This window comes from Xenopus laevis, chromosome 1L, assembly GCF_017654675.1.
Source record: "Xenopus laevis strain J_2021 chromosome 1L, Xenopus_laevis_v10.1, whole genome shotgun sequence".
Lineage (NCBI taxonomy): Eukaryota > Metazoa > Chordata > Amphibia > Anura > Pipidae > Xenopus > Xenopus laevis.
Window position 1 is genome coordinate 208,635,985 of NC_054371.1, and position 27,097 is coordinate 208,663,081.

At 40.6% G+C, this 27,097-nt stretch overlaps 1 protein-coding gene across 1 annotated transcript in view; it reads left to right on the forward strand.

Annotated features, from left to right (window-relative positions):
* Nucleotides 1–638: 638 nt before the first annotated feature.
* Nucleotides 639–27,097, forward strand: part of plpp1.L (phospholipid phosphatase 1 L homeolog) — a gene marked incomplete at its 5' end in the record, with an annotated part of 67,822 nt that continues 41,363 nt past the window's right edge. Inside the window, 1 exon segment of the mRNA NM_001096564.1 lies at nucleotides 639–924. Within this exon segment, the coding sequence (NP_001090033.1) occupies nucleotides 867–924 (58 nt within the window).

The window sequence follows — 27,097 nt, forward strand, 5'->3', positions numbered from 1 at the left end:
CTGCAGTCGCGCGAGTCAGTGATTGGTCTAAACATCAAAGGCGCCTGTGAGGTGAAAGGTGGGAAACTAAAGAAAAACGTTCCGTTCTTCAGCCTCTTGCGGAAAGCTGACACGCCTCCCTTTGCGTCACAATTGCGTCGATGGGAAGTGCAGGAGACTGGAGCAATGAAAAGCGGCTCAGTAGCGCTCCTCCCACTCACCCTCGCTTCCCAAACCTCTTTGCATTCAGTTAGTCTGGCGCTGCGGTTCTGTACTCCGTATGACGGTGTAGTAATGTAGATAGTAAAATGTAGATAGTAATATGTAGATAACAAGATGTAGATAACAAGATGTAGATAACAGTCACAACTTACACAACGCCTATTCGGGATCTTCAGTCTGTCTTTACATCAAAGCGCTCGGCATAAGGGAAAAGGTTAAAGCCGGTTTCACCAGAGAACTACAACTCCCAGCATGCCTTCCCCCTGAAACTCTAATGTGCTGAATGTGGGAAATGTAGTTCCGCAGTCGCGAAGGCTCACAGTATCTCCGACGCGCAGTCTGAGTAGCCGTTCCTCCCCCAAGTCCCTTTAATCCCGCCCCATCCCAACCCACTAACAAAACACGGGCTGCTTTCCCTGCCTGAGCCACTGGCAGCTGAGAGCTTCTTCCACCGGCTGTTCCACATTCCCACTGGAGGTGGGGGGATTGGCCGATGCTCGGAGCTGGTGTCTAGCTGTTTTCTCTGGGATCTGACGCTTCTGTGGGTCTCACTAGTCCCATGCTTTGCCTTTGGACTTTCCTCTCCGCTTCCCCAATCAGTGACTGATCCCCTGTGTGTCTGGTATCCCGTGTCTCAGTGGAACGCTCCCCCGCCACCAGCAGCGATGTTTGACAAGGGCCGGATCCCCTTTGTAATCCTGGATATAGTCTGCGTGATACTGGGTATGTACTACTAGCGCTGCGCCTCTTCCTCTCCATTATAAGGCGCTGACATGGGCAGGCTGGCAGCACGTGTTCTTCTATCACATTCTACTGGAGCACTTCTCTTCTGTTTCCAGGCTTCAGACTTGGGGGAAACAATTCCACTGGTAATTACATAAGCACAGCTGCTTCTGTATCTTCGTGCGAGATAATGATAAATAGTGTCCAACCTGCAGCCAATTATCTCCTTCATTAGTACATATAACAACATTTGTTCACTTTCCAAACATTTTTTTCAGTTCAGTTGATGCATTTCAATTCAGTTGACATCTCTGGAGTATTAGCAACACTTGTATCAATTCTAACAGCTGCCTGTAAGGGTAGGGGCACACGGGCAGATTCGGGGAGATTTAGTCGCCTCTTCTGTGGGGCGACTATAGCCCGAGCTACCTTCCGTCTGCTATAATGAGAAAACGCCAGCACAATGGCACTCGCGGCGCTTTGATTTCCGAAATCGCGCCTCACGAGGAAACTTCGGGCGACTTCGGAAATCAAAGCGCCGCGAGTGCATTGGCGCAGGTGATTTTTCATTTTAGCAGATGGAAGGCAGTTCAGGGAGATTGTCGCCCCACAGAAGAAGCAATTAGTCGCCAGGCAACTAAATCTTCCAGAATCTGCCCGTGTGCCCCTACCCTAATAAAACTCAGAGATTCTGCTCAGCAGGGGCAAAGATAACAAATGTATCAACTAAATATATCCATCTAGAACAGGTTACAGGGTTGGCGACCCCCCCCCCCCTTAATATCAGAAAAATGGTGACAAGTAGAAAATATTAAGTCATTGGAAAAAGTTATTTCTGCTGATCTTTCTGAAACCAACTAGTTGTTTGAAGGCGAACCACCCCTTTAATTACTGTCACCATCTAGAAATGTAGTTTCTCTGCCCGTAATCTGGATTTGGGCACCACCAGGATAATATGAAAGGCTGTTGTTGGCTGAGCCCAAAATCAGATTACTGGCAGAGAAACAACATGTCTAGGCAGCATTCAACAGAATACTAAGGGAAAGGGTATATGAAATTAACTGAAATGGATCAAAATAAGGGGATTGTGATGCCTGTCTTTTAGAGTTTACAATCTAATCTGCAGGGAAGTGCCCCTGCCACATACAGCTATGTAAGTGCAGACGCTACTCTGCTGCATTTCAATCATTAAAGGGACAATTCATCCATCACACCCTGTTGGTGCGCAGTCCAGCCTGCCCATGTTCCATAGAAATTCTTTTCTTTTCCATTGTCTGCAGAGATCTTACACATGTGACTCACTGTTGCTGAAATACAACTCCCAGAATCCTTGCTCAGGATAAGACAACTGGGCACTGTAATAAAGCAACAGTTGATAGTCACAGTTTGAAGATCCCTGCTCTGTCATACCTGGTTTCAGGCAAATCACTGCTGTAAAATTTACTTTCACCTTCCCCCCCCCTCCTTTTTTTTTTTTTTTTTTTTTTTTTATTTTGCTTTGCATGAACTCACTGCAGGTATTTTTTCTGGCTTGCAAATTTGCTGCGCTTCAGTTTCCCTTGTTGCAGTACTAGAGAAAATCCCATTATTTTAGCTTAGAGATTTCCCAGGAGGCCTCACAAAGGATTGTCTTTTTTTTTTTTGGCAGCAATGAAGGTTAAATGCCATGTTCATCTTGTCCAACAAAAATAAGTGGTTAGAGTAAAGTTTATTTTGACTGAAAATTATTGACCATGGAGACCCAGTTGTACCAATCCTGGCCGGTCTTTGGGATGTTCAAACTGTGTAGTCGCCATTATCTTTCTATTGCAACACTTAAAAATCACAAATACTATAAAATTATGATCATTTTTACTATTCTTTGTTACTTATACACCACTGTCAACAGGCAGTAGATACAGGGACCACTTTGTACATAGGATGTAATGTCAGCTGAATGGTAACCTGAGCAGCTGGATAAGATGCTGCACAGTAGGAGGAAGACTATGGTACACTTTTGCTTCCACCAGGAATCCACACCCTGTAGTTCAGCTGCTGGTATTGATCTCATAGCAGGGAATAGCTGGCATAGTTTATAGGGAGCCACATGCCTGGGGGGAATTACACACAGGTGTAAATTGTACTCCTGAGTAGTAGAAACCCAGACCAGCCAATCAGAATTTTTTGTACATTGTTTTACAGCATTTGACTGATCAGAGCTAATTGCTAATAGGCTTTCTGCATGCCATAATGCAGTAAAATGGCACTGGTTTAGGGTTTATAGTAGTTTTTATTTGCTTGTGTTGCCTGTATTTTGTTTAGGGAATGGGTAATGTATCTAGGCTAATATATAGTTTCAATACTGAGATGAATACACAATGACATATTGTGCCTGTGTTCTTTTGCTGCATCATCCAGCAGGACAACATAGAATACATGGTTTTTGTTTTGGCCATGTTGTTCAATCTACAGTCTTCCTCTTTGAAAAAAAACTGTTTCATTTGTAACTGATTTTGAGGTGATCAGTGGAAACCTATGTTCCTTCAGCATGTTTCTATTGTATCCTTCTGCCTTAATGTGTTCTATCATGTCTACAGGCTTTTACACATGGCTGTTTTCACTTGCGCTCCCCTGCGTTACGCTTTCTTCTGTTCAGTCTCGGATGTAGCCGCAGTCAATTATTTTGAAGGGGGCTGTACTCGCACATACGCATGTATGCGCCGAACGCAGGTGAAATGCAACATGTTTGGTGTTTAGATGCGTTTGTGAGTAAAGCCCCGTTCGAAATAATTGACTGCATCTAGTCTACTCCTGTGCTCCCCTGCAGCTGAATGGAAGAAAGCACAATGCAGGGGAGCGCAGGTAAAAACTGCCGAGTGTAAGAGCCCTAAAGCTAAAAAGTAGGGCTGTCCCACTGGAGACCCTGGATGTGGCCCCTCCTTTGCGTTTGTAACTGGACAGTGCTGCTCTAAAAATAACTATATTAGTGTTGTTGCACAGGCTCCTAAATCGGGACTTTGCATATACTAAATACACATATGAATACAAAGGTAGCTTAATGTACAGGGGTGTGTGTGTGTATTTATGAGGTTCTTACAGAGTCAGACAAAATAGGAAAACACCCTAGTGCCTGCAGCTCTGCACTAGCATATTGTTTCTGAATGTACTACTGCAGATCCATGTATTACAAGTTAAGCTGGCCATAGATGTAAAGATTTTTAAAAGATCCGATCGTCATCGTGAGACCACGATTATCTCGAAACAATCTGATAAATTGTCCATCAACTAAAAATACCAATTTGCCAGGAAAACAAATGGTAGCTGCCTGTTTGGCCCTGCAAACATAGATTGCACTGGGGCCGATAACGATTTTTTAACCTGACCAATCAATTTCCTGACAGATGTCGGCTGAAAAATCGTAAGATGTACGATCGTTCGAATCCCACTAACTTTGCGATAATTTCGAAGGATTGGTCGGACTTCGGTAAAATCGTTCGGCAAGAAAAAACTTTTACAGACTAAAGCTCCCCATAGACGCAATCTTTGTTTGCATTTGGTGGAACCTCTCCAGTTTTTCTATTATGAATTGCAATACCTGCACTAGAAACTGTATGATAGAGATCATGACTACCTACTTTGATGACACTTGCACTTAATTATACACTGTTGGACCTGGGTGGTGGGATTAAAGTTATATAAGTAAATGTTTTGTTGCCATGATAAATCTTGGCTGCCGTGGGTAACAAACATCCCTTTCCCAAAGTCATCAGTTTATTGAACCATTTATGGAGCCCTTGGAAGGGCCTGACCAACCTAGGTTTTCCTAGACACAAAGAATGACTTGACATTCTGTTATAAAACATATACAGGTTGATGATAGTAGATACTGGTCAAATAACTATGACCTATGGGTATTTAGCCACACTGCTGTGCACACAGTAGTTCATGATTTTCAGTGATAAACTTGTATATTTGATTTTAAGGTTTCGGTGACCTATTGAATGATCACGCTTTGGTTTGGTCCAGGTGTAGAGTAATTTCATGGTTTGAGATTGGCTGTTGCAGGGACATGAGACTATATGGTGAAACCACATCAGGAAATCTACTAATTAAATGCTAGGGTGGAGAGGAGCAGAACACAGCGTTAAATATAACTAAACTCAAATTGAAGACCATTTTTACCACTGTGTACTACATGTATTGCCATTATTCCTTACACAGCACCAATATATTTCTCCACATGGAAAGCTCATTTTAATTCTATTGTAATATGTTCAGCTGGCAGGTATTTGTATCTGTGTAATATCCCTCTGTTTACCTAAAACTGCATGCGAAAGTTATTGCTTGATTGGGCCAATAAATACATCCAACAATCCAGCTAACTGTTGCCAGACTAGATAGTAAAAAAAATACAAACAGACCAATAAAAATCCCCTAAAATGTTTCCAGGCTGAAGTTGTAATCTGCCAATTGTTTAACTTGTTGAGTCAAGAATACAAGAAAATGTGTTTTCAATTAAAACACAATATACATGTGCTGGAACTCTCTCCCGCAGAGTGCTGCCATAGAATTTATATGGGGGGTAGTAAAGGAGTGATTCAAATGCAGTGGCTAAATCTGATTACATTTTGTGTTTAGTTGATAGCGACAGTAAACTTAAGTACAGTTTAGTTGCAGGCTTCTTTTACTGGAGATTCGGGGAGATCTCTGGGAGACTAATCTCCCCAAACTGCCTTCTTGCCGGCTAGAATCTAAATCGCCGCCGGAATGGCACTCGGAGCACTTCGTTTTCCGAAGTCGCCCAAAGTTTCCTCGTGAAGCATCTTAGACGACTTCAGAAAACGAAATGCCCTGAGTGCCATCCCGCTGGCGATTTAGATTCTAGCCGGCAGGAAGGCAGTATAAGAAGCGATTTGTTGTTGGGCAACTAATCTCCCTGAATCTCCACGTGTGTCTGTGCTAAAGCTTAACAATCAGTAGGCAATAAATGCTACACATCATTTTTTATAACTACAGCCCTTTAGCACTGAAGATCTGTAAATCAAAATATGTCCCCAGTAGCTCCCCATCTTCATTTCTGCGGATTCATAGCAATGTCCTGGGCTGCTGTCAGTTGCCTGAGTTTAGAGACTGGCTACATTAATAAAGAATATAAAAGTCCTAAAACAAGACTGACTAGCAATGAATTCACATTATAATAGTGGCTTAGAAGCCAGTGCATTCTGCATCAGAATCTAATACACTTTAATATGTGTAACATTATCGTCTGTGACAGATCAACCTTATTTTCTGCTTGAATATTTTAGACAACTGCTAGTCTTAGCTTCTCAATGGCTGCTCAGAGCTTACTCTCCATGTAAGGATCACCGACAATGAAAATATGGCATAAAAAGTTCCATATAATTCCTATGGATAGGGCTGAAGTTCAGAATAATTCCTGTTATATTCATTATTACTATTACAGTTAGCATTGCTAGCCTATATTAAGTTTTGAGTTCTCCTTTATGGTACAGCTGACATTGAGTTTTGTCTATATTTTCAATTCAATTCCAACCACACCAAAAACTGAAGTATAAGCTGCTAGGTTCCTTAAAGGAGAAACAAACTCTTAAAAAAAATTCTACCCCCTACCCTACATAGACCCCCCCTCCCTCCTCCCCCGCCCAGCCTAGCTGCCCCCCCAGGTAAATGCCCCTAACTCTTTTTACTTACCGCTCCATGCAGATTCTGTCCAGCGGACACGGGCGTCATCTTCTTCTCTTGGGTAATCCTTGGAATGAGACCAGCATAGTGGTGCATGTGCAGTTGGAGCAATTTTTTGTTTTGCGACAACTGTGCATGCGCCAAAACTCACGAAAATTGCAGAAGCGTCAGTCTCATTCCAAAGATTACCGAAGCGGCTGAAAATGATGCCCGTGAACTCCGCTGGACAAAATCTGCATGAAGAGGTAAGTAAAGAGTTGGGGGCATTTGCCCAGGGGGGGGCAGCTAGGCTGGGGGAGCAGGCAGGGGTCTATGTAGGGTAGCTGGTAGGGTTTTTAAGGGTTTGTTTCCCCTTTAAGCCCTTATATTTTTTCCCTTGCCCCAATCTTCCACACCATAACCACCCTCTGCCCGTCCACATGCCATTGAATTTCCCTGTTTTGGTATTTTTTCAAGCCCATTTTATATCACTGCACACCCCATAACATCACAACCCGTCTCTTGTCATTATTGCCCAAGGAACGTTAACTTCTTTTTTTTTTTTTTTCTTTTTTTTTTTTATAAAGGTGGAGAACCTGTCCCTTAGTGATCAGGTCGGTCAGCCAGTGCCTTTATTCCAAAAGCACTACAGGCATTTCAGTCACAGTGCTGTCCATAGTTTTCAATTCAGTATGTTGATTATCTTATACAACATATACACAGAGTGAGTTATATTAAAGTCATAATTTTTTAAGAAACAATAACAAATGCAATAACTCAGATATGTCACAGTTCTTCCCACACAGCTACATAAAGTAAAATGCTTTTGATATTATCTACCACAGACCAGATTGTCGTGCTTATCTGGATCTTTGTGGCGCTAGCATGTAGCTGAGGATCTGATGCTGGTCTGCATGAGCAGTTCTAGAAAATATTTCTACAACAAAAAGAGCAAATGGACGGCACTCTGGTAGAAAATATTTCTGTCCACTCTCAGCCAGATCCAATCTTTGCCCTGACTCCCAGTATGTTCTGATTTAGTTGTGTTCAGCTTGTAGTTATCTGAATATTTCTTAGGTATCTGACCTGTTATCCAGGATGCTCAGGACCTGGAGTTTTCCGGATAATGGATCTTTCCGTAATTTGGATCTTCATACTTTAAGGGGCAGATTTATCAAGGGTCGAATTTTGAAGTGTAAAATACATCGAAATTCAACCATCTAATTAAAATACTTCGAATATCGAAGTTGAAGTATTTTTCACTGAATTTGGCCATCGAACAATCAAAGTAAAATCTTGAGACAGTACTTCGATTATCAAATGGTTGAATATTCTAACGATTTTTACTTCGAATCGAAGTCAAAGTAAATTCGAAGTCGTAGTATCCTATTCGATGGTCGAAGTATCCAAAAAATTTCTTTGAATTTCGAATTGTTTTACTTCGAAAATTCCCTCGAATTCACTTCGACCCTTGCTAAATCTGCCCCTAAGTCTACTAGAAAATCATGTAAACATTAAATAAACCCAATAGGCTGGTTTTGCTTCCAATAAGGAATAATTATATCTTAAGGTGGCCATAGATGCAAAGATCCGCTCATTTGGAGATGTTGCCAAACGAGCGGATCTTTCCCCGATATGCCATTAACAGGCATGGCTATATCGGGGGTAATAAGATGTGCCATGGGCTCCGGCGGGATCGGTCGGGTCAAAATCAAACCTGACCGATCGGCCAAACGACCGATCTCCGCCGGACGAAAGATGTCGGCACACGATCCGAAAATCGTACGAATCGAGGATTCGTACGATTTTCGGATCGTGCGTGCCGACATCTTTCTGATCTGTGTGTCTATGGCCACCTTTAGTTGGGATCAAGTATAAGGTTTGGTTTTATTATTACAGAGAAAAAGTAAATTCTTTTTAAAAATCTAGATGATTTGATTAAAATGGAGACCGAATTCCATAATTTGGTGCTTTCTGGATAACGAGTTTCCAGATAACGGATCCCATACCTGTACCACAGTTTTAAGGGTTAGATCATTTAAAGAAGTCTATGGAGCCCTTCAACAGACACAACAATTGCTGTGAATGCTTTAGGCCTCCAGGACAGCCCTGACAAGACTGATTTGGCTAGACTGTTGAACATTATTATCCCCAAAATCTAAGACGCCACTATGCCAAATGATCAGCCACTGACCTCCTAAACATAACCCATCACTTTGAGCCCACAATGCACATTTTTCTCTCCATAAAGTTTAAAGCTCAGAGTACAACATCGGCTTCAAAATTTTCCATTTCCACAGTTCTGCGTCTTTTCCATTTCAACAAATCCTTGAGTATAGAGGGAATGCATTGTATCATTTTGTGCCTTTTTGGATATCTTGAAAAAACAAGTTAAAGGTCAGACAGTGGAAAAATAAATTTGATATTAATAGGCTTACTTTTTCATTAAACAAAGTGCTGATCGAGCCATTTTATGCTTTTTCAATGGTAAAGGCCAAGGATAATGTAGTGGTAGAAAAGCTGGGTAACATTGAGGTACAGGGCTAGACTTCCCTGCTAGAACTCCAGAGACTCTTCTGGTGAGCCCAGTCAATTCCCATCAGTCCTTTTCTTATTGCCAACATAAACTTGTACAGGTATGGAATCTTTTTTCCGGAAACCCGTTTCCAGTAAGCTCCAAATTTTGGAAACACCATCTCCCATGGACTCCATATTTCTCTAAAAACGATTTCCTTTTTCTCTGTAATAATTCAACAGTACCTTGTACTTGACCCAAACTAATATATAACTAATCCTTATTAGAAGCAAAACCAGCCTATTGGGTTTATGTAATGTTTACATGGTTTTCTAGTAGACTTATGGTATAAAGATCCAAATTACAAAAATCAAATATCCAGAATGTTCAGAAACCTGAGGTTTTCTGGATAACAGGTCCCATACCTGTATAACGTTTGACATGGTCTCCATCTTATTGAGATCTGGCCGCGTATGTCAGGTGGGTCCTAGGAAGTCCAGTCTTACCCTTTTGGGGTGTTCTGTCCCTTAATATATATTTGGGGCATATTTTATGCTTATTGCTCTGTTTGAAGTGCTACCACTTACTTAATAAGTGTTGCTGCTTGTAGCTTAATTGGGTTATTTTATATTGTAAAAATATATTCTCCACCATTTTTTTCCATGGTTCAATGTAAGCTGGTTTCTGTTGTTAAAATTTTTATTTTGCTACTATCTGTATAAGGTGTTTAATTAGTGCATTCTGCTACTCCTTGCTTAAATTTGAAGCTATATAATTCTTTACTTAATATTCAATGTTTTTTTGACACTGATGATGCTTTACACCCTGTTTCCTCTACTGGTCTCTCATGAAACCATTGTTGTTTTTCCATCAGCCTATTTTTTAAGACAAAATTTAGCAAAACAAAGAATTTAATCCATTCTCTGCTAAGAAGACAAATAAAAACAGTTTAGACTAAATTTGAAATAATTGTAAACACCCACTCATTTGACCAGGTTGGCAAGTGAGCACATCTTTACTCAACTGGGCCTTCCCTTCAGTAGGGCAAATCAGGCTTATGCTTTATTTAGAAGCAAATACATGTCAGAGATTAATTATAAGCACATTCTGATTTTTCACGGACTCTTTAATTTGTCAGGGGTAATTTTGTGTGTCTCGTTCACTAATACCCTGACGCCTGGGAACATTTAATCTTGCAACGAAGGCATAGAGAAGATGCCCAGTCTTGTACCATTTCATTACTCAGGCTACAAACATCCCCAGTGTGTATTACACCGCACCCAAGAAACAATAGCCCTCCACATCCCCTGGAACAAAGCGTGGAATGGGCAGACAGCTCATACTTGGCTGCTGGCTCCAGAATGTTGTCAGACGCATTCTATTATTTAGAGTTGAAATGTATCCTCTGGCTTCATATGTCTCTGTGCCCAGGACTATTATTCAGCCCTACCCCATACCTGTAGGAGATATGGATTTTGCTTTCACTACATTTACTACAAATTATAAGCATAATAGCATTATAATTATAAGCATAAATAGGTTGTGGATTAAGAGTGTAAAATTAGATTTCCAATAGTTACAGGTCACTGTTATCTCTGAGGCTGTTTAGTGAAAGCCATAGATATGTTTGTTGGGTGGAAGTCTAATTTCTGTTTATTCTGTGAAAAGCAACATTCCCATGTGATCCCATAGTGAGAATTTAGATAAGTTTTTAGTCCAGTGTTGCAACAGAATGTCACCCTTTCTGCTTTTGTGAAATGCCCAAGTAGATCCACAACATAAAGTACATGTATGGGGATCCGTTATCCAGAAACCAGGTATTCAGAAAGCTCCAAATTATGGAATGGCCATCTCCCATAGACTCCCATTTTATCCAAATAATCAAAAGATTTTTTTAAAATAATTTTCTTTGTAATAATAAAAACGGACCTTGTATTTGATCCCAACTAAGATATAATTAATCCTTATTGGAAGTGAAAAAAAAACTATTTTATTTAATGTTGTGATTTTCTAGTAGAATTAAGGTACAAAGATCCAAATTACAGAAAGATCTGTTATCCGGAAAACCCCAGCTCCCAGGCATTCTGGATAACAGGTCCCATACCTGTATAGTGGACTCCTGGCAACAAGAGACCCTTTAGTAACAAACACATCCAGTGCCACTCTAGCTGTTTTACTTATTACAGGAGTGGTCTTGATACAGCAGAGATCAGTTTTAGTAAATATTTGTTTTATGAGTTAGGGATTGGTCTCACTTAGGACTTTGTGCTGTATTGCTAATTGGAGCAAAGATAAGGCCATGTATATTGTCCTAATAACACAAGTTAAGGCAGCTTATTGGCCCATGCATGTGGCCCTCCGACGGGCTTCCCCCATCGATATCTGGCCAAAAATCGGCCAGATGTCAATCGGACGGGACTAAAAATCCTGTCTGATCGCGGCTGCATCTGTTAGTTGATGCGATCCGACCACCCGTTACACATCATTAGGATCCAATCGTTGGGCCCTAGGGCCCACGATTGGATCAGCCCGATATTGCCCACCTTAAGGTGGGCATATCGGGGACAGATCCGCTCGTTTGGCGACATTGCCAAACGAGCGAATCTCTCCGTGTATGGCCACCTTAAGTCGAGGGATTTTTACTGTTATTGCAGAATGATGTATATTTAGTCATTTATAATTGCCTTTCAAAAACAGCTGGGTCATAGAAAGGAAGTATTGTGTCCTTACCCAAGCCTTTATCTCTGCTGTTGGGAACACACTTATTGTTTTTGGCCAACAATCATGTGGCCCATACTGAGCTGAGCTGAAGAATAGAACACTAAGGACAGCTTTGCCTCTTTAAGAGTTCTGGAATGGTTATCTCTGATTTACCATACTTCAAACTTATCTCCCATTTATAATAACTAGAAGCAAATCACAACAATTATGCTTACGTTGTTTCTAACCTTTTCCAGGAAAGCATACATTGACATTCTACAACAGAAAACTTTGCAGTACTTTGCAGTACTGTATGTAATAATATTACCTGTGCGGCAGGGATGCCCGCCGCGTGGTTCAATGGCGCTGGATCCAGCGCCATCTTGATTTCTAGGGCACGCACGGCGCGCCTCTTAAAGGTACAGGCGCGCTGTCGTGATTATGCCAGCGCGCTTTGGCGCACGTTTTGGCGCGAAAATTTTGTGTATTTACGGCCCATTCTGACCCCCAGCCAGTGCCCGTGATAGAACTTGTTTCTAGTGGTTTCCTGAGCCATGTGCATCCGATCTGTTCCGTATCTTGTCTGTTTGATTACCCGTGTTTGACCCAGCCTGTTCCTGACTATTCTGCATTCTGTATCCTGACCCTCGCCTGCCTACGACAACTCTTCCTGCTTAACCCCTTGATTGACAACCCGGTTTGACCCTTGCCTGCCTGACGATTCTTGATATCTGCCTGCCTCGACCCAGCCTGTCGACGATTCTCTCGCTTGCTCCATTTGTACCGTGACCTTCGGCCCAAAAGACTCTGCTAACAGCCGTGCCCCTTTGCCAGCCAGAACATCTCGCCTTGTACCCCTCGTTAAGTCCAGGTGGCACCCAAGTAAGTTGAGGGCTCCTCCCGAAGCCCAACAGTGGTCACACTACTGGTGAAGCCGAGACCAGGGTGCTTGGCACTTGTTCTGGTATTGGGTGCCGGTCCTGACACTGTACTAATTAAACATGTGCCAAGGGGTGATAGACCAATTTTAATTATGAAGCTGTACATTTTCATGTCAGATTTTACTTTTGGAAACCACATAGTGGAAGAGAAGAAGTGGTGCTGTTGGGTGGCTTGCCAAATCCATTAAAGTTTCAGCTTGGACTAAAAGGCCCCTGAAAGCCACAAAGTCAGATTGTTTGTGTGTGTTATTTTTATTGGTAAAAAAAAAAATAATAGAATGAAAAATTGTCTGCGGTAATGCAGTTGCTGCGCTTCGATTTCCGAAGTCGTCCGAAGTTGCCTCACAGGTAAACTTTGGGGAAATAGAAGCACCACAAGTGCATTATCGCAGCTGATTTGTCATTTTAGCAGGGGGAAGGCAGGGGAAGATTGTTGCCCCGAAGAAGAGGCGATTAGTCACCAGGTGACTAAATTTCCCCGAATTCGGGGAGATTACTCGTGTGGCGACTAATCGCCTCTTCATCTGGGTGTCAATCTCCCCGAACTGCCTTCACGTGTCTTCCCATCCGCTATGATGAAAAGTCGCCTACGCTACAGCACACGTGGCTCTTCGTTTTCCGAAGTTGCCTCACGAGGAAACGTCAGAAAATGGAGCTCCGCCTGTGGGATGGGAAGACACGCCAAGTCAGTTCGGGGACATTGTCGCCCAGAAGAAGAGGCAATTAGTCGCCAGGCGACTAATTCTCCCCGAATCTCCTCGTGTGGACTAACCATTAAGTGTGTGTGAGGGGGAGGGTTTGAAGGGAATTCAACTGATGTTTCTTTTAAGCCTATCTATTTAGTTACGGATTGGCTCCAGGGCTTCTGTGCTTGGCCCATCTAATGAGTCACTGTCTCTGCATCATACTTTTATGGTTTTCCCAGAAGAGAGTGGCTAATTGCCGCACTTTGCATTCCACCTGCCTCCCAGTATAGTTCATGAAATTGTTAACATAGCTTACGATAAGTGATTTCATGACTTCTACTGAAATGTTTCAGTTAGCATTTGCATGGACGGTGCTTACGAAGCCATTCTCACAACAATGTTTAGGGGCGTTATATATTCATTTCTTATAATCTAAAAATAGAAGTTGTATGAGAAATTAGTGTGGGGAGCAGTTTTTTTGTTTTTTATTTATTTATTTATTTTTTTAAATCCAAGTCTGGGAGTCCATCTTGTGAACCAAAATGCAGTCTGGAATCAATGCTTTATCTGCTCATGTCTAGACATTAAATATTTTGTATTGGTGTATGGTTTGGATTCAAACTAAATAGGATAGTAACCAATTCTTGGCTCAGCACATGTGATGCAGTAGATAGATAGACCTGTCTAACTTGAACAAGTTCAATAGCCCATTCTAGGCCATAAACTATTTCCAATATTTATTGCACTCTAGATAGGGAACTGTTAAATCTTTAAGCCACTAGCCTTTCATGTCCGTATGAATAGAACAAAGGCCTTGCCTCTTGTTTTTTGTCTGTCCAGGAGACCGTAAAGCATTCATCGTATTTCCCACCACTTATGGCAGCTTCTTTCATATCAAGCTCCCTAAAAACCCATGTATATAGATAACTTTCAGTGCTCTTTTAGAGAATCTGAAGTGTTTTCATGTTCAAAGTCCTTTAAATATGCAAGAAAAAGTTGCTCAGGAAAAAGGAAGTATAAACACTCCAAACATGAAGCCAACTATTATTCCAGCCTGCGCTGTAGCTAGATGACTATAACAACAAGCCTTTAAATCTACTTTTATTGTAAAAATGACACCATTTAATATAGAACTTGATTTGATAATCGTTGCATTAGCACAGCTGATGACTTTAATACATGTGATGTTGTGGGGTATATTAGAACATTCACAGTACAAATAATAAAAGAACCAATCACAAAAGCTGTAACCAATATGTGTAATGTGTGTGACTTCTGCCCGCCTGTGTTTTGGATTTCTGACTTAAGGTGGCCATAGATGCACTGATATCGTACAAAAGGAATTCATAAGATATTGGGTGCGTGTATGGTGGGAGATGAGACTGATATTGGCAGAAGACTTGGATATTACTTGGCTTGTCGATCAGGCTGACGGGAAAATTTTGATTCAGCTCGACATGTTTGTGTTGAAACAATATTTCCTGGAAAGATCGTAATTGTAGCGTCTATGGCCACCTTAATTGTCACATTGTACAATTTTGGCGCATATGGATAAATCCGATTGGGATGAAAGGGACAAAGAGGTTAGACTCCAATCAGCCTTCTACACGTGCTAATTGGAAGTGTCAAACAGATGGATTATATATCAGAAAATCTAAATTATTCTGTTGTGTCCCCCACAGCGATCAATGAAAAGGCAGTTCAGCAATTTTGTCTATATAATCTCTCTGTATGAAACCTGTAAATTGAAGTTATTCCGATAATTCAGTGACATGCCAGATGTAGTGTATGGCTAAAGGAGCATTGTCTACTCAGGAGTGTATTAGTTAAATCTGAAATGTATACCTCCCTGTATTGGTAATAAATCAGAAAAACATATCATTGTGTGTATGTGTGAAGACTTGTTTGACACCAGAAAGCCAAAATATATATTCCTTTTAGAAAAAGTATTCTGAGCTACAGAGTGGGGGAGTAAAATGAGAGCCTTCATTATGCTCAGGAAAGGAACATACTTTCTAAAAACTACTTGAGGTGCTAAATACTGGGAAGAGCAAAAAGTGTATTTATCCATAATCCTGGGGTGCTGGAAATAGACACTGAGCCAGGTCATCCAGGGCCAGACCTGTACAATTTGTTCCCAAATTCTGCATCCACCGAGAGCACAACTAAGAATGGAAACTGTCTCGCACCCTGGGGTATTTTTATCTATTTATCTAAAGCAGGGCAAGGTGGTGATTTAAATCCCTGGGCCTACGTGCAGTCAGGTTCTCTGTGTAGCGCCTTTCGGCAGGTTGCTGTTTAATTCCCCCCTCCATCAGAGAAACAAGTGTATGTAAGCTGTGCCCTTTCTCTGATCACTTGTCTATTTGTGTGTGTACTGGAGTTCTTTATTTTTATATAGCTCTGCATATAGATAGACTTATTTGTTTAAAGTGGCATCTGGGAGCATTCTCTTTAATGGAACAATTGTAATTTTTAAAATAGGTATTTTACACACACACACACACACACACACACCACACACACACACACACACACACACACACACACACACACACACACACACACACACACACACACACACACACACACACACACACACACACACACACACACACACACACACACACACACACACACACACACACACACACACACACACACACACACACACACACACACACACACACACACACACACACACACCAATACCAATTTGTAAAGAGTAGTGACAATTGTATAGCTTTGCAATTAATACACTCAAGCTCCATTACCAGTGGGTGGCATTGAACGTTTTGCTTGGAAAACCTGCCAGTCTGCTCACATTCTGTTTATTTAATTTGGAAATTGTTGGGGTTTTTTTTCCCGCAGTTCTATAAACTCTGCTGCCCCTTCCAGTGCAGTTTTGTGACAGCATCATTATGCATCGTTCCTCTCACTTGCACCCTGTAGCTCACCTCCTTGACAGTAACAATAGAAATCTTGTCCATGTTTCTACATCCACAGTTTCTATTCTGATTTTTCTTCTTTTTTTGTAAACCGTTTCTTTTTACAGAATCGAGAGAGAATTTAAAGACTATGATCCCCCACCACCACCTTGAGAAGCTAATTTAATGTTTGCCAGGTGGAGCTTGTGGTGAAATTGTGACTTGATGTTTATAAATAACACCTAGCTTTCTATTTTTTAAAGAAAATTACACAGGTTGAGGTTAGTGTTATGGTTTTCTATTTTAAATTGTGAAGTGTTGCAGTTGCGGGCATGTCCTTTCCTCAGAGACCTCCCATTAAGACAGGATACTCGGTACAGTAATTAAAAGTAGTACCGTAATTAGTACAGTAAAAAACTCCTCCTTAGGGTGTTTGTGATGTATCTGATGCAGGATCTTCTGAAATATGTTGGGCAGCTTCGTAAACTTCAAGCCGTTTGTTCATTCACATCAGCAAAGTACAGTTTATGCAGCTCATTTCTGTATTGTGGCTGTGCAAAGAATTGCATTTTTTTGCAGTGTAATCCCTTGGTTTGCTTGGGATGAAAAAGGTTATGTTTCATTAAATTAGTAAGCAAAGAAATTCTTATAGGCTGATTATTTCACTACTGGTTGTAGTGGTGTGTGGGCCCCCATTGTTCATAATAAAACAAACTGATTAAAATACATCTTCCTGTACCATTCAGCTGAGGTTTTGTATTTTCGTTTAATAACAGCTGCTGGAGGCTACAGTGTTGGACTGGGATGCCAGGGGCCCAGGCCTGAATTTCGGGTTTGGGCACCCCTAGGCTGCTGGATCCTAGCACCTGGCTCCCTCGTGAGTGCACCCCATCCCTCGTTCGTGTGCCGTTGTTAAGTCAGGAAAAATAATTGCTGTCTGATTCAATGCCCACAATGTAGGAAGAATTCTGGGGGAAAAACCATGCATTTTTGGTGGGGAAACCTAGCAATTGCACACAATGTCACGGTAAGTAAAGTATGGATTTACAAGGCATAATAGAGCAGGATGGCCCACTGATACCTCTGCCCACTGGAAGTTTCCCTGATGGGCCAGTCTGACACTGATGTTGAACATCCATACTCCAGTTATAGACGCCAAAGCTACACCTGCCCCATTGTACTCACTAACCCCACAGCTGCAGAACTCACACCAGTGGGACTGAGATTACAAACTGCTGCCTTTGCTATGCTTATTGTGGAACCTTTTCTTATTTCTCATAGAGACCTTCTCCTGAATCTGTTAACATGTTACACATATGCCCACACATCTTTCTAATATACCTTTTCCACACGTCTATCCCTTTTGAAGTCAATATTATTATTGGAAACACTAACCAGCCAATGTTCTGTAGAGCTACATTGTTTCCTATGTAGCCCAGCAATGGTTTTGTTTTATTTATTTTTTGGGTTTGGGTGGCAGAGGCTTCAGGATCTGCCTGTGATATCAGAGCCCATCATTACTCTTACTTGGCACTCCGTAAAACCACTTTGCATGTTAGCTCCACATCTAAATGGCAGACCAATTTAGCTTTTGGTGTCGCAATGTGCAAATGTTTGGTTGCTGTCTTGCACGGCAGGTAGAGGCAGCTGCAGGACAATTCCCAGGTTATATAGTGAATAAAGTACCCCCTCTTGTAAAATATAAGGATATTATTAGTTACCGAGGAGTTTCATGACCATATAAAAACACGAGGCCGAAGGCCGAGTGTTTTTATACAGGTCATGGAACTCCGAGGTAACTTCTAATATCCTCATATTTTACAACTGGGGGTACTTTATTTATTATAATACACAAATTTTAGTGAGTCATGTGAGAGAAATGACATCACTACTCACCGTTTATAACTGATGACATCACTACTCACCGTTTATAAGGATATAATTTACAGGATATTCATGGCTTTTGTGTATTATATAAATATATAACACATTTGAGTATTGAACCAATGACAAGGCTCCTCATAATATAGCCTGGAGCTTTAACATTTTAATGGTCCCCCGCAAATATTTGAACAGATACTGCATATATGGAAATCCCAAGTCCCCCGCCACTAGCAGAATGTACACTGTGTAATTCTTTCACATCTGCTGCTTTTTTTTAATTAATGGGCTTATATATTTACCGACTGCGGTCAGTCTCCTACCATGTGAAAATGCTCTTCCACTGACCACAATGAGTTTCACTAATATCGAATGGGTAACTATAAAAAAAAATATGAAGACCAATTAAAAAAATTGCTTAGAATTGGCCATTCTATAAAATACTAAGAGTTAACAACCCCTTTAATTTCCCTCTGGGTAAAACTGTCCTGTGGAACCCTTGACTCAATTTTCCATGTGTACACACACCTTTAATATAATTGTGATTGTTCCATGTATTGCACTGTATCACTAATATGGAGTAAGCTTAGTCACAGACAGACTTAAGCTGGCCATAGATGTTGAGATTTTTAAAAGATCCGATCCTCATCGTGAGACCACGATTTTCTCGGAACAATCGTACGAATTGACAATCAACTAAAAAGACCAATTTGCCAGGAACACAAAGGGGAGCTGCCTGCTTGGCCCTGCAAACATAGATAGATTGCACTGGGGCCGACAAAGATTTTTTAACCTGGTCGATCAATTTTCGGACAGATGTCGGACGAAAAATCATAAGATGTTCGATCGTTCGAATCCAACTAACCGCACGATAATTTCGAAGTCTGTGGGGAGCTTTAGTCACAGGAAAAGTCTGATCTTCTATGCAACCATTGGGCAACTGGACCAGATCTGACTAACCCTGTAATGAATGCTGTTAGCCGGAGGACTGGCCATACATGGGCTCTCTGTTGATGGCATGGATGGCTCTAAGAAGACAGCTGCTATTAGGTTTCATATGGAAAATTAGTGAAAAATTATGTCAACTTGGTATGGGTATCCCACGCTGCCCACTAAACGGCTGCTCCGGGTCTTTTAAAATATCTTTTGTCTGACTGGCCCACCAGGAGACCAGGAAAACTACTCCTACTTCCTACTCCTAACCATTTAGCTTATTTCATGGTCATTTCCGATTTCTTTATGGAAACAAAGAGGAGAAATAGATGGAATGACAGATTATAGTATGTAAAATAAACAGGAGAATAAGAGGTTTGAGAGAGGAGTAGGAATAATAAAGATTTTCTTGTGGACCCCTGGCACCCTAGTCCAATGGGAGAGGGGGATAGTGGTCAGTACAATTTTCCAAATGATTTGTGTCCGATTCCTTAATGGTTGCTCTGTGCTGCAATTTCTACAAACGATCCAAGTATAAAAGGAATATTTGTTTCGGGTTCAATACCCTTCTTGATAAAGGGTATTGAACCCGAAACAAGTTGTGTTTACCACTACCCGGAATAAAAGGTTGCTTGCAGTAACACTGCTGGAGTTCCTTTTCCTTCTTTTATACTTGGACCCTAGTCCAATGCTAAATATTTCAACCATTGCTTAATGGACCTGTGACCTATTTCTCCAACCGTTGCCCTGTGTAATTTGTCTGACCTCTTATACTGACTTACTGAGATAGTTGTTTGGCCCAGTGATTTAGGTCATGTCCAGCACCAAGTGTAGCGGATTCTATTCCTCTCACCCCCCCAGCTTCGCCACCAAGATTTTTGTGAAAAGTACTCGGTGGCTATGGGGTAATTTTTTTTCTTAAACACATTTATTCAATTATTTCAGTGGGCCACCCCCAAAAGCTTCCACCCCAGGCACAGGCCCATGAGTGCCTATCAATATGGCCCAGGTAGTGTCATGTAACTAGAAATGTCTGTTCAGAGCCATGTCATGTAAGTGTCAGTGACTTGTGGCACACCAATGATTCCAAGTCTAAAGTTTACATAATCAAAATCAAACAGAACTCCCAACAGGACACTTTCTCCTTTCTCTCTTGCTGGCCAGAAATAATAACTTAATTCCTGAACCCAAAATGGCAACCTAAAAACTTGTATTGGGCATGGGCAGCCAGCGACCCTGCAACTGTCACTGACCTACACTTTGTATGCTGTTGATAAGATACATGTAACTGTACTTGAAGGCTCTGGAGTTACTCATTCCTGGATTGGAAAGATATGATATAAACTGGGATTTTGGAAAATGCTGATACTTGAGACCTATGGGACATAGGTTACAACCACTGGCGTTTACATTTTGAAGGCTGCCCAATAGATACTACCTGAATATTGGCCAGGATCTTTGGTGCCACCATACATGTTTTCACATTTTGCTATACGTTGTTTCATATGACACTATTACTGTGTATGGCCAGCTTAAATTGACTTGTGCCATGAAAAAAAAGATTAAGCAACAAAACTTGCCATGAACATTGAGTTGAGAATAGGGTTGCCACCTTTTTTAGCTGCAAAATCCAGATAAAGGGTTGAACCTGTGACATCATGGGGCAAGTTTAGTGAAGCTATGAGGCCACAAAATGGGGTGAAATTTTCTGGTTTTACAACCTGTGCAACCCAGGCAGGAGGAGCCTATTCAAAAACTGAACTGTCAAAAACTAGACCGGTGACAACCCTGATAAAGAAAATGGAGCTCCCTTGACCAGGCTAAAATACATTTAATTTACCGTACCTTAAATAGCCTGCAAAGGAAATATGAAAACATACTGGTGTACCCCCTCTAGTAAGAAGAGAAAGAAGCTACTTTTCTCTTCTATAATCATTTCCCAGTACACACACTATTAACTATTCGGAAATGTAAATATTAGTGCTGAGCTAAGTTCCATATTTGAACAGTAGCGGTATAAAATAACTAGCTTTGGCAGCTAAATTCCTCCTGAAGTAAGAATAATGTTCGTTTTAATTTCCAGATGCAGGTTTTCTGTAATATAATTGTTAAAATATCTCATTATTAAAGCCAGAATTTTTTTTATTGTGGTGCAAGGGTTCTACACTGTAGTGTTAATTGGAACTCTGGGAAATATTTAACATTTTATGTGCCCAGGGCACCGTCTTGCCAGGCAATGCTGGCCTTGTGTGGTAATGTTTAGACTGGGGATGTATGAACGCTGCTTCTTGTCATATTAACAATATGTTGTCTGTTCTGAGTAGGAACAAAGGCAACACGGAGAAAGGGGAGGAGGAGCATTACTAATTCTGTTGTGTTCTGAAGGGTAAAGGATCAGAAACCCTAAGGGGCAGTTTTATTAAAATGTGAGTTTAGCGCTTATAAAATAAAAACTCACCCATGTTCTATGGATTCCTATGGGATTTTTAGGACCGTATTGATCAAATGGTGAATTATTGATAAATACTATTCTGAAAATCCATTAGGAATCCATAGAACGTGGGTGTGTGTTTATTTATTAAGCTCTAAATTTTTGATAAATCTGCCAAGTGTGGAGCTACATGAGCTTTATGTTCTGTGACCGCTATCTACCTTAAAGCCGAACTAAAGCTTAACTAAAGCAGTAGCTAGAAATGTTGTACATTATGTTTTGGGTTTCTGTACCAGCCCAAGGCAACCAAAGCCTCCAAAGATGCCCCAGTAGCTCCCCATCTGCTTTTCTTCTGATTCACTGCACATGCTCTGTGCTGCTGTCACTTACTGAGCTTAGGGACCCACTCACAATATACTGTACACATAGAATAGAAATGTCACAATATAAGGCTGATTAGTAATTAATACAGATAATTACTACATGGCAGCACAGAAACCAGTGCAATTGGCATCAGAATTGAATAATCAGCCCTGTAGCATCATCTTGTATTATAGACAAACCTAATTTCTGCTTGATAATTTGTGACAACCCCTAAGCTTAGCTTCTCAACAGCTGCTCAGAGCCCACTGAGCATGTGAGTGTCCGAGACACTTTCCAAGATGGTGACCCCCTGTGACAAGTTTGAAGTCCTGGATAATTGCTGCTATTGAGAAGCTGAACATTTTAGACTGGTGCAATAAGTTCACTATATAAAATATGGAATTTTTATCCATATTAATTTTTAGGGTTTTGTTCTCCTTTAAGCATATGATTGGTGCTTGGTTAATGACAAATTACCTAAGCACATCATAAGCTGGGCAGGGTTTGTGCGGTGAGTGAGCTTCTATATGATTTCACAAGTGTAGTTTATTAGTGTTTCCCTGCCTGTATTAGTGGTGCACAGTATTGTCTATACCATAAAAATAAAGGGAATTGTGTGAGTCTCTATTTTGGGTCGGTAGCTGGCTCAATTTGACCCTGTGGAATACTGAGTTGCATTATACACTTATACTATTCACACTAATTCACAGTGATTTCACACCCCTTTCTCTTCATCAGCTCAGATATGTTAAAATAGCATATTCATGTTATATCCTGCCTTTAAGGTGGTGCCATTGATTCTTTTTCCTCATATCCAGTTAATTTAAAAAATCAAACATACTGGCTTGATGCTATTTCAGGACTATTAGGAACAGCTATCATGTTGTAAGACCAGGATCTTTCATAGCCTTCCCATTGTCTTACTGGTTTCCCAGGAATGTTATGATAACATGGAAGTAGAAACATGTCGGGAATCCTGTTAAAAGCAGGATCAGTAGTGCCATAAAGCTTGCCAGATATCTTGCTGTATCTTATACTTACATGCCCTTGGGTGACTGAATGACTTTAAATTCTCCTGACTTCATAATATTCTGCTCCTTTCTATTGGAGACTAAAAGCTTTGTTACTGTGCAAGTGCTTGAGGTCATTGCTTACCCTCCCTCTCCGCCCTTCCCTATTTAATGAAATATTAAACCAGGGCAAACGTGGGATGGATAATTAGAGTATTACAAGGTAGGGTGTAATTCAACGGCTCTTGCCAGGAGATTTACTTGTTTTACTTCTATACTAAACACATATATATATATCTCTATCTATCTATATATATATATCTATATCTATATCTCTCCCACTCACTCTAATAAACCTTCACATGCAGAAACTTGCAGACTGTTGTTATATAGTGTTACTCCCTGACTAGCCCCATTGCCATGCTATTTTGTAATGAAGAAGAATGTTTTATCTTCTAAAGCAAATTGGAGACTGCTCCAATTACAGCTTTGCCTTACTCTTTCTGGATCCACTAGAAGAGGGCTGAAGAAGCAGTGGCCCACCATATTTCAGTTGTACTCCAATAGCAATGCAATTTGCGTGTGTATCTGTATAGTGCAGGGTCACCATAGCTGCATTTCTTTTTGCTAATTGTTCAGGTCATTGTGATTGCCGTGACTGTTATATGGAGGCCTGACGTGTTTTGATGGTTTCCTGTCTCAGAAAGTACAGACCACATTTTGCTTTGTCTAGTTTAATGTTTTTTTCATTCTCTTCTGTTAGTTTATAAAGACGTAGGCCCTATAAATAGTCCTAAAGGTTCTCACTACAGTTTTCCTACAAGACCATTGCAATGTGTTCGCACAGAATAGAAGTAGTGCACAGTGCTGTTCCCTTGATTCTTGTAATAAAAATGTGCTATCTACATATAAGGGGTATTATGCAAGTATAGTATAGAAAATGCAATTTTGTCCGATAGGACCATAGTACCAGTGTCAGGTGCCTTGGGTCTCTGACACCCAGAACCAAGAATTTCTAGAAGAGATAGGATTAGGTATTGCACTATTATAAGAACTATTCTACTGAAAATGTCATGGTATAGTGGCCCTTGAAAGGGTTATATGAATATATGCTAGCTGTGTATGCCATAGAACTTTGTTCTTGAAGCATTATAACACTGTAGTTCTTGTGCTTAACTGGGCATGTTACTAGATATCTAGAATAATCTATTGTATAATGGAAACACTTAATGGCCCATATCTCAAATAACAACATCAAATTTTATTCTGTGGTTTGTTTATTTTGTGGTTTTGTTTGTCTATTAGTAGGTAAGAAATGGTGTAAATATGGTGGCTTATGCAAGACTTAATGTGACAGTTGTAATACCTCTTTTTTTTTTTTTATGGTAGGAAAAGCAAAACAAGAATAGATATAGTTTTATATGTTTATCTCTTTAATCACTAGTGATGTGCAGGCCGGACCCATGCCCATAAGTATGACCTTGGAACACCATTTGCTCTTCTGCCTGCTCTCCCCGCCCGCGACCTTACACTGCCAGTTTCTGGCTTTTGTGATGTCATCTGGGGTCTATAAAAAGAGGGGAGAAGGCAGGTGCCAGTCGACTTTTTCTCCTGCACATCAGTATTGTTCAGTATGACGAAGAAAGTGATATTCTGAGACAATTTGCAGCTGGTTTTCCTTTTTTATTATTTGTGGTTTTTGCTTTATTTCGCTTTTATTCAGCAGCTCTCCAGTTTGCAAGTTCAGCTATTTGCAAGTTGCTAGGGTCCAAATTACCCTAGTAACCATGCATTGATTTGATGAAGCTACTGGAATATGAATAGCAGAGGACCTGAATAGAAATACGATTATTAAAAAGTAGCAATAACAATACATTTGTAGCCTTACAGAGCATTGGGTGCAATTGGGTCAGTGACTTCCATTTGAAAGCTGGAAAGAGTCGGAAGAGTAAAAGCAAATAACTCAAAAACTATAAACAACACAAAATGAAGGCCAGATGAAAAGTTGCTTAGAAATTGGCCATTCTATAACATACTAAAAGGTAACTTGAAGATGAACCACACAGCACCAAATAAACTTTAAACCATCAACAACTGAGCAATGTTTTATGTAATAATAATAATAAAAAAATATCAAGGAATGAATTCTGAAGCACAGCCAGCTGCATAGTAACCAAACATAGCCTTGTATTATTATTATCAAGTACACAAACCACAACTGAATGTTGCATTTTGTTCCCATACCGAGTGTGAGAGCTTAACTACTTAATGTATTTATAGAAAATATTTTTTTCTAAATTACAATTCCATGTCAACGTCTTTGCAAGAAGAGAAATGCGTTTAATTAAATCTAAAAGATCAAAGCAAAGCACCTACCAGGCATTGGTTGCATTTTCCTATAGTTGCCTTGATATTTTTATGTATTGTTCCTTTGCATGCATGGCTTGCACAAAACCGCAGAGCACATTTTGCATCACAGTCCCCCCTTTCCTGCACCAGTCAGCGGCGAACCCGATTTCTTAATGTTTTTAATTTTTTTCCCCCATTCTCCCAACAGCTGCCTTGCCATTGGGCGTTCTAAAGCTGATCACAAAAAAGCCATATCAGAGAGGGTTTTTCTGTGATGACGACAGCATCAAGTACCCTTTCCATGACAGCACCGTCACATCCACTGTTCTCTACTCAGTGGGATTCACTGTGCCCATTTGCTCTGTAAGTAACCGTCTCTAGGCTGTCTGGCACACTCAAACTGAATACTCTTATCCATTTTTTTTCAATATAGAGTATAAAGAGCCCAGTTGAGCCCTGACTGATGAGCAATTTTTTTATGAAAAAAGTCATCTTGTAGAAGTCTCTGGGGTTCTAAAATTATTTTGCTTTTATTCTCTAGTTTTATTGTTTTTTATTACCTCTAGTCCTGCTTCAACATTTACATATTAAAACAGCTGTGGTCCATTCAGTTCTCTCTAACATTTTTTAAAATGTCTTAACAGTGTATGGGCTCTGTATTCAAATGGGCTAAATCACTAGAAATAAAGGTTTCATTTTGTGTTATTTTATACCATTTAGGGTTCCTAACAGGGGAAGGTGTCAAAAGCCTCTCTCACGGAGACCTAACTGGGCAGCAGTTATAGGACAAATGAATGGCAGGTAGAATAGGGCAAGATGGAGACAGCAGTGCTAACTAGTTTAAGAACAACTTCCAGCAGCTGTTGGGGCAATGGACAGATGCAGTTCAACAACAACGAAAGGGGCATGGATCGATGCAAGATTCTGAATTCATTTTTGCCCATTGCTATTTGCACATAATTTTATATCATGCTTGATATTTCCAAGCAGAATATTTGCATTCCATGTAATGTATCAGTTTATTGTTCACATGGTATTTGCGGGCTGTAAACGCAGTTATCCTACTTGTCTCATTGTTGGAAATGGGCTGTGACATCACCACAGACTATAATGAAACCGCTGTGTGCTGTTTGTGTGAGTGAGACAAAGCAACACAGATTGGATAAAAGTAGATACTGCAATAACACAATAACTTCGTTATCTGCCAGTTGGAATCCTCTGCTGACATTTAGAGCTCATATGGCAGGAATGTGGGATGGGTTTTTGCGCTTCATGCTAAGAAATCATCTAGTCTTTAGTAGCTGGGGCAAGGGGGAGAGTGGGACAGCGACCTTAGATTGTAAGCTCCATTGGAGCAGGGACTGATAGGAATGATGAACTGGCTTTGTAATATGCTGCATAAATATATTCAAGCTCAGGATAGTCATAATGAATCCAGAAGTACTGTAATTCAGCATAAGGGCATTGGGTTTTTTATTTGCACCAAACGTTCGTCACATTGGTCATTTGCACTGATGCATTTAAGTAGGAGCTGCTGTACTGCTTGTTGCTGGTGATGCATCCTCAGAAAAACACTTGTGCCTGTGAAAGAAATGATGACATTGCCATTTTTTATGTTGTTTGAGAGAAATGCTTGAGACCACCGTAGCTGAACCCTAATGTAAAAGTTGGCTTTCTTTCCCCACATTGCATAATCTGACAAAAGTTGGCTGCGGTTCAGTGTTAGTGGGGTATTTTTGTTTATTTTTAAACAATGGGCAAGGCTGTATTTGATAG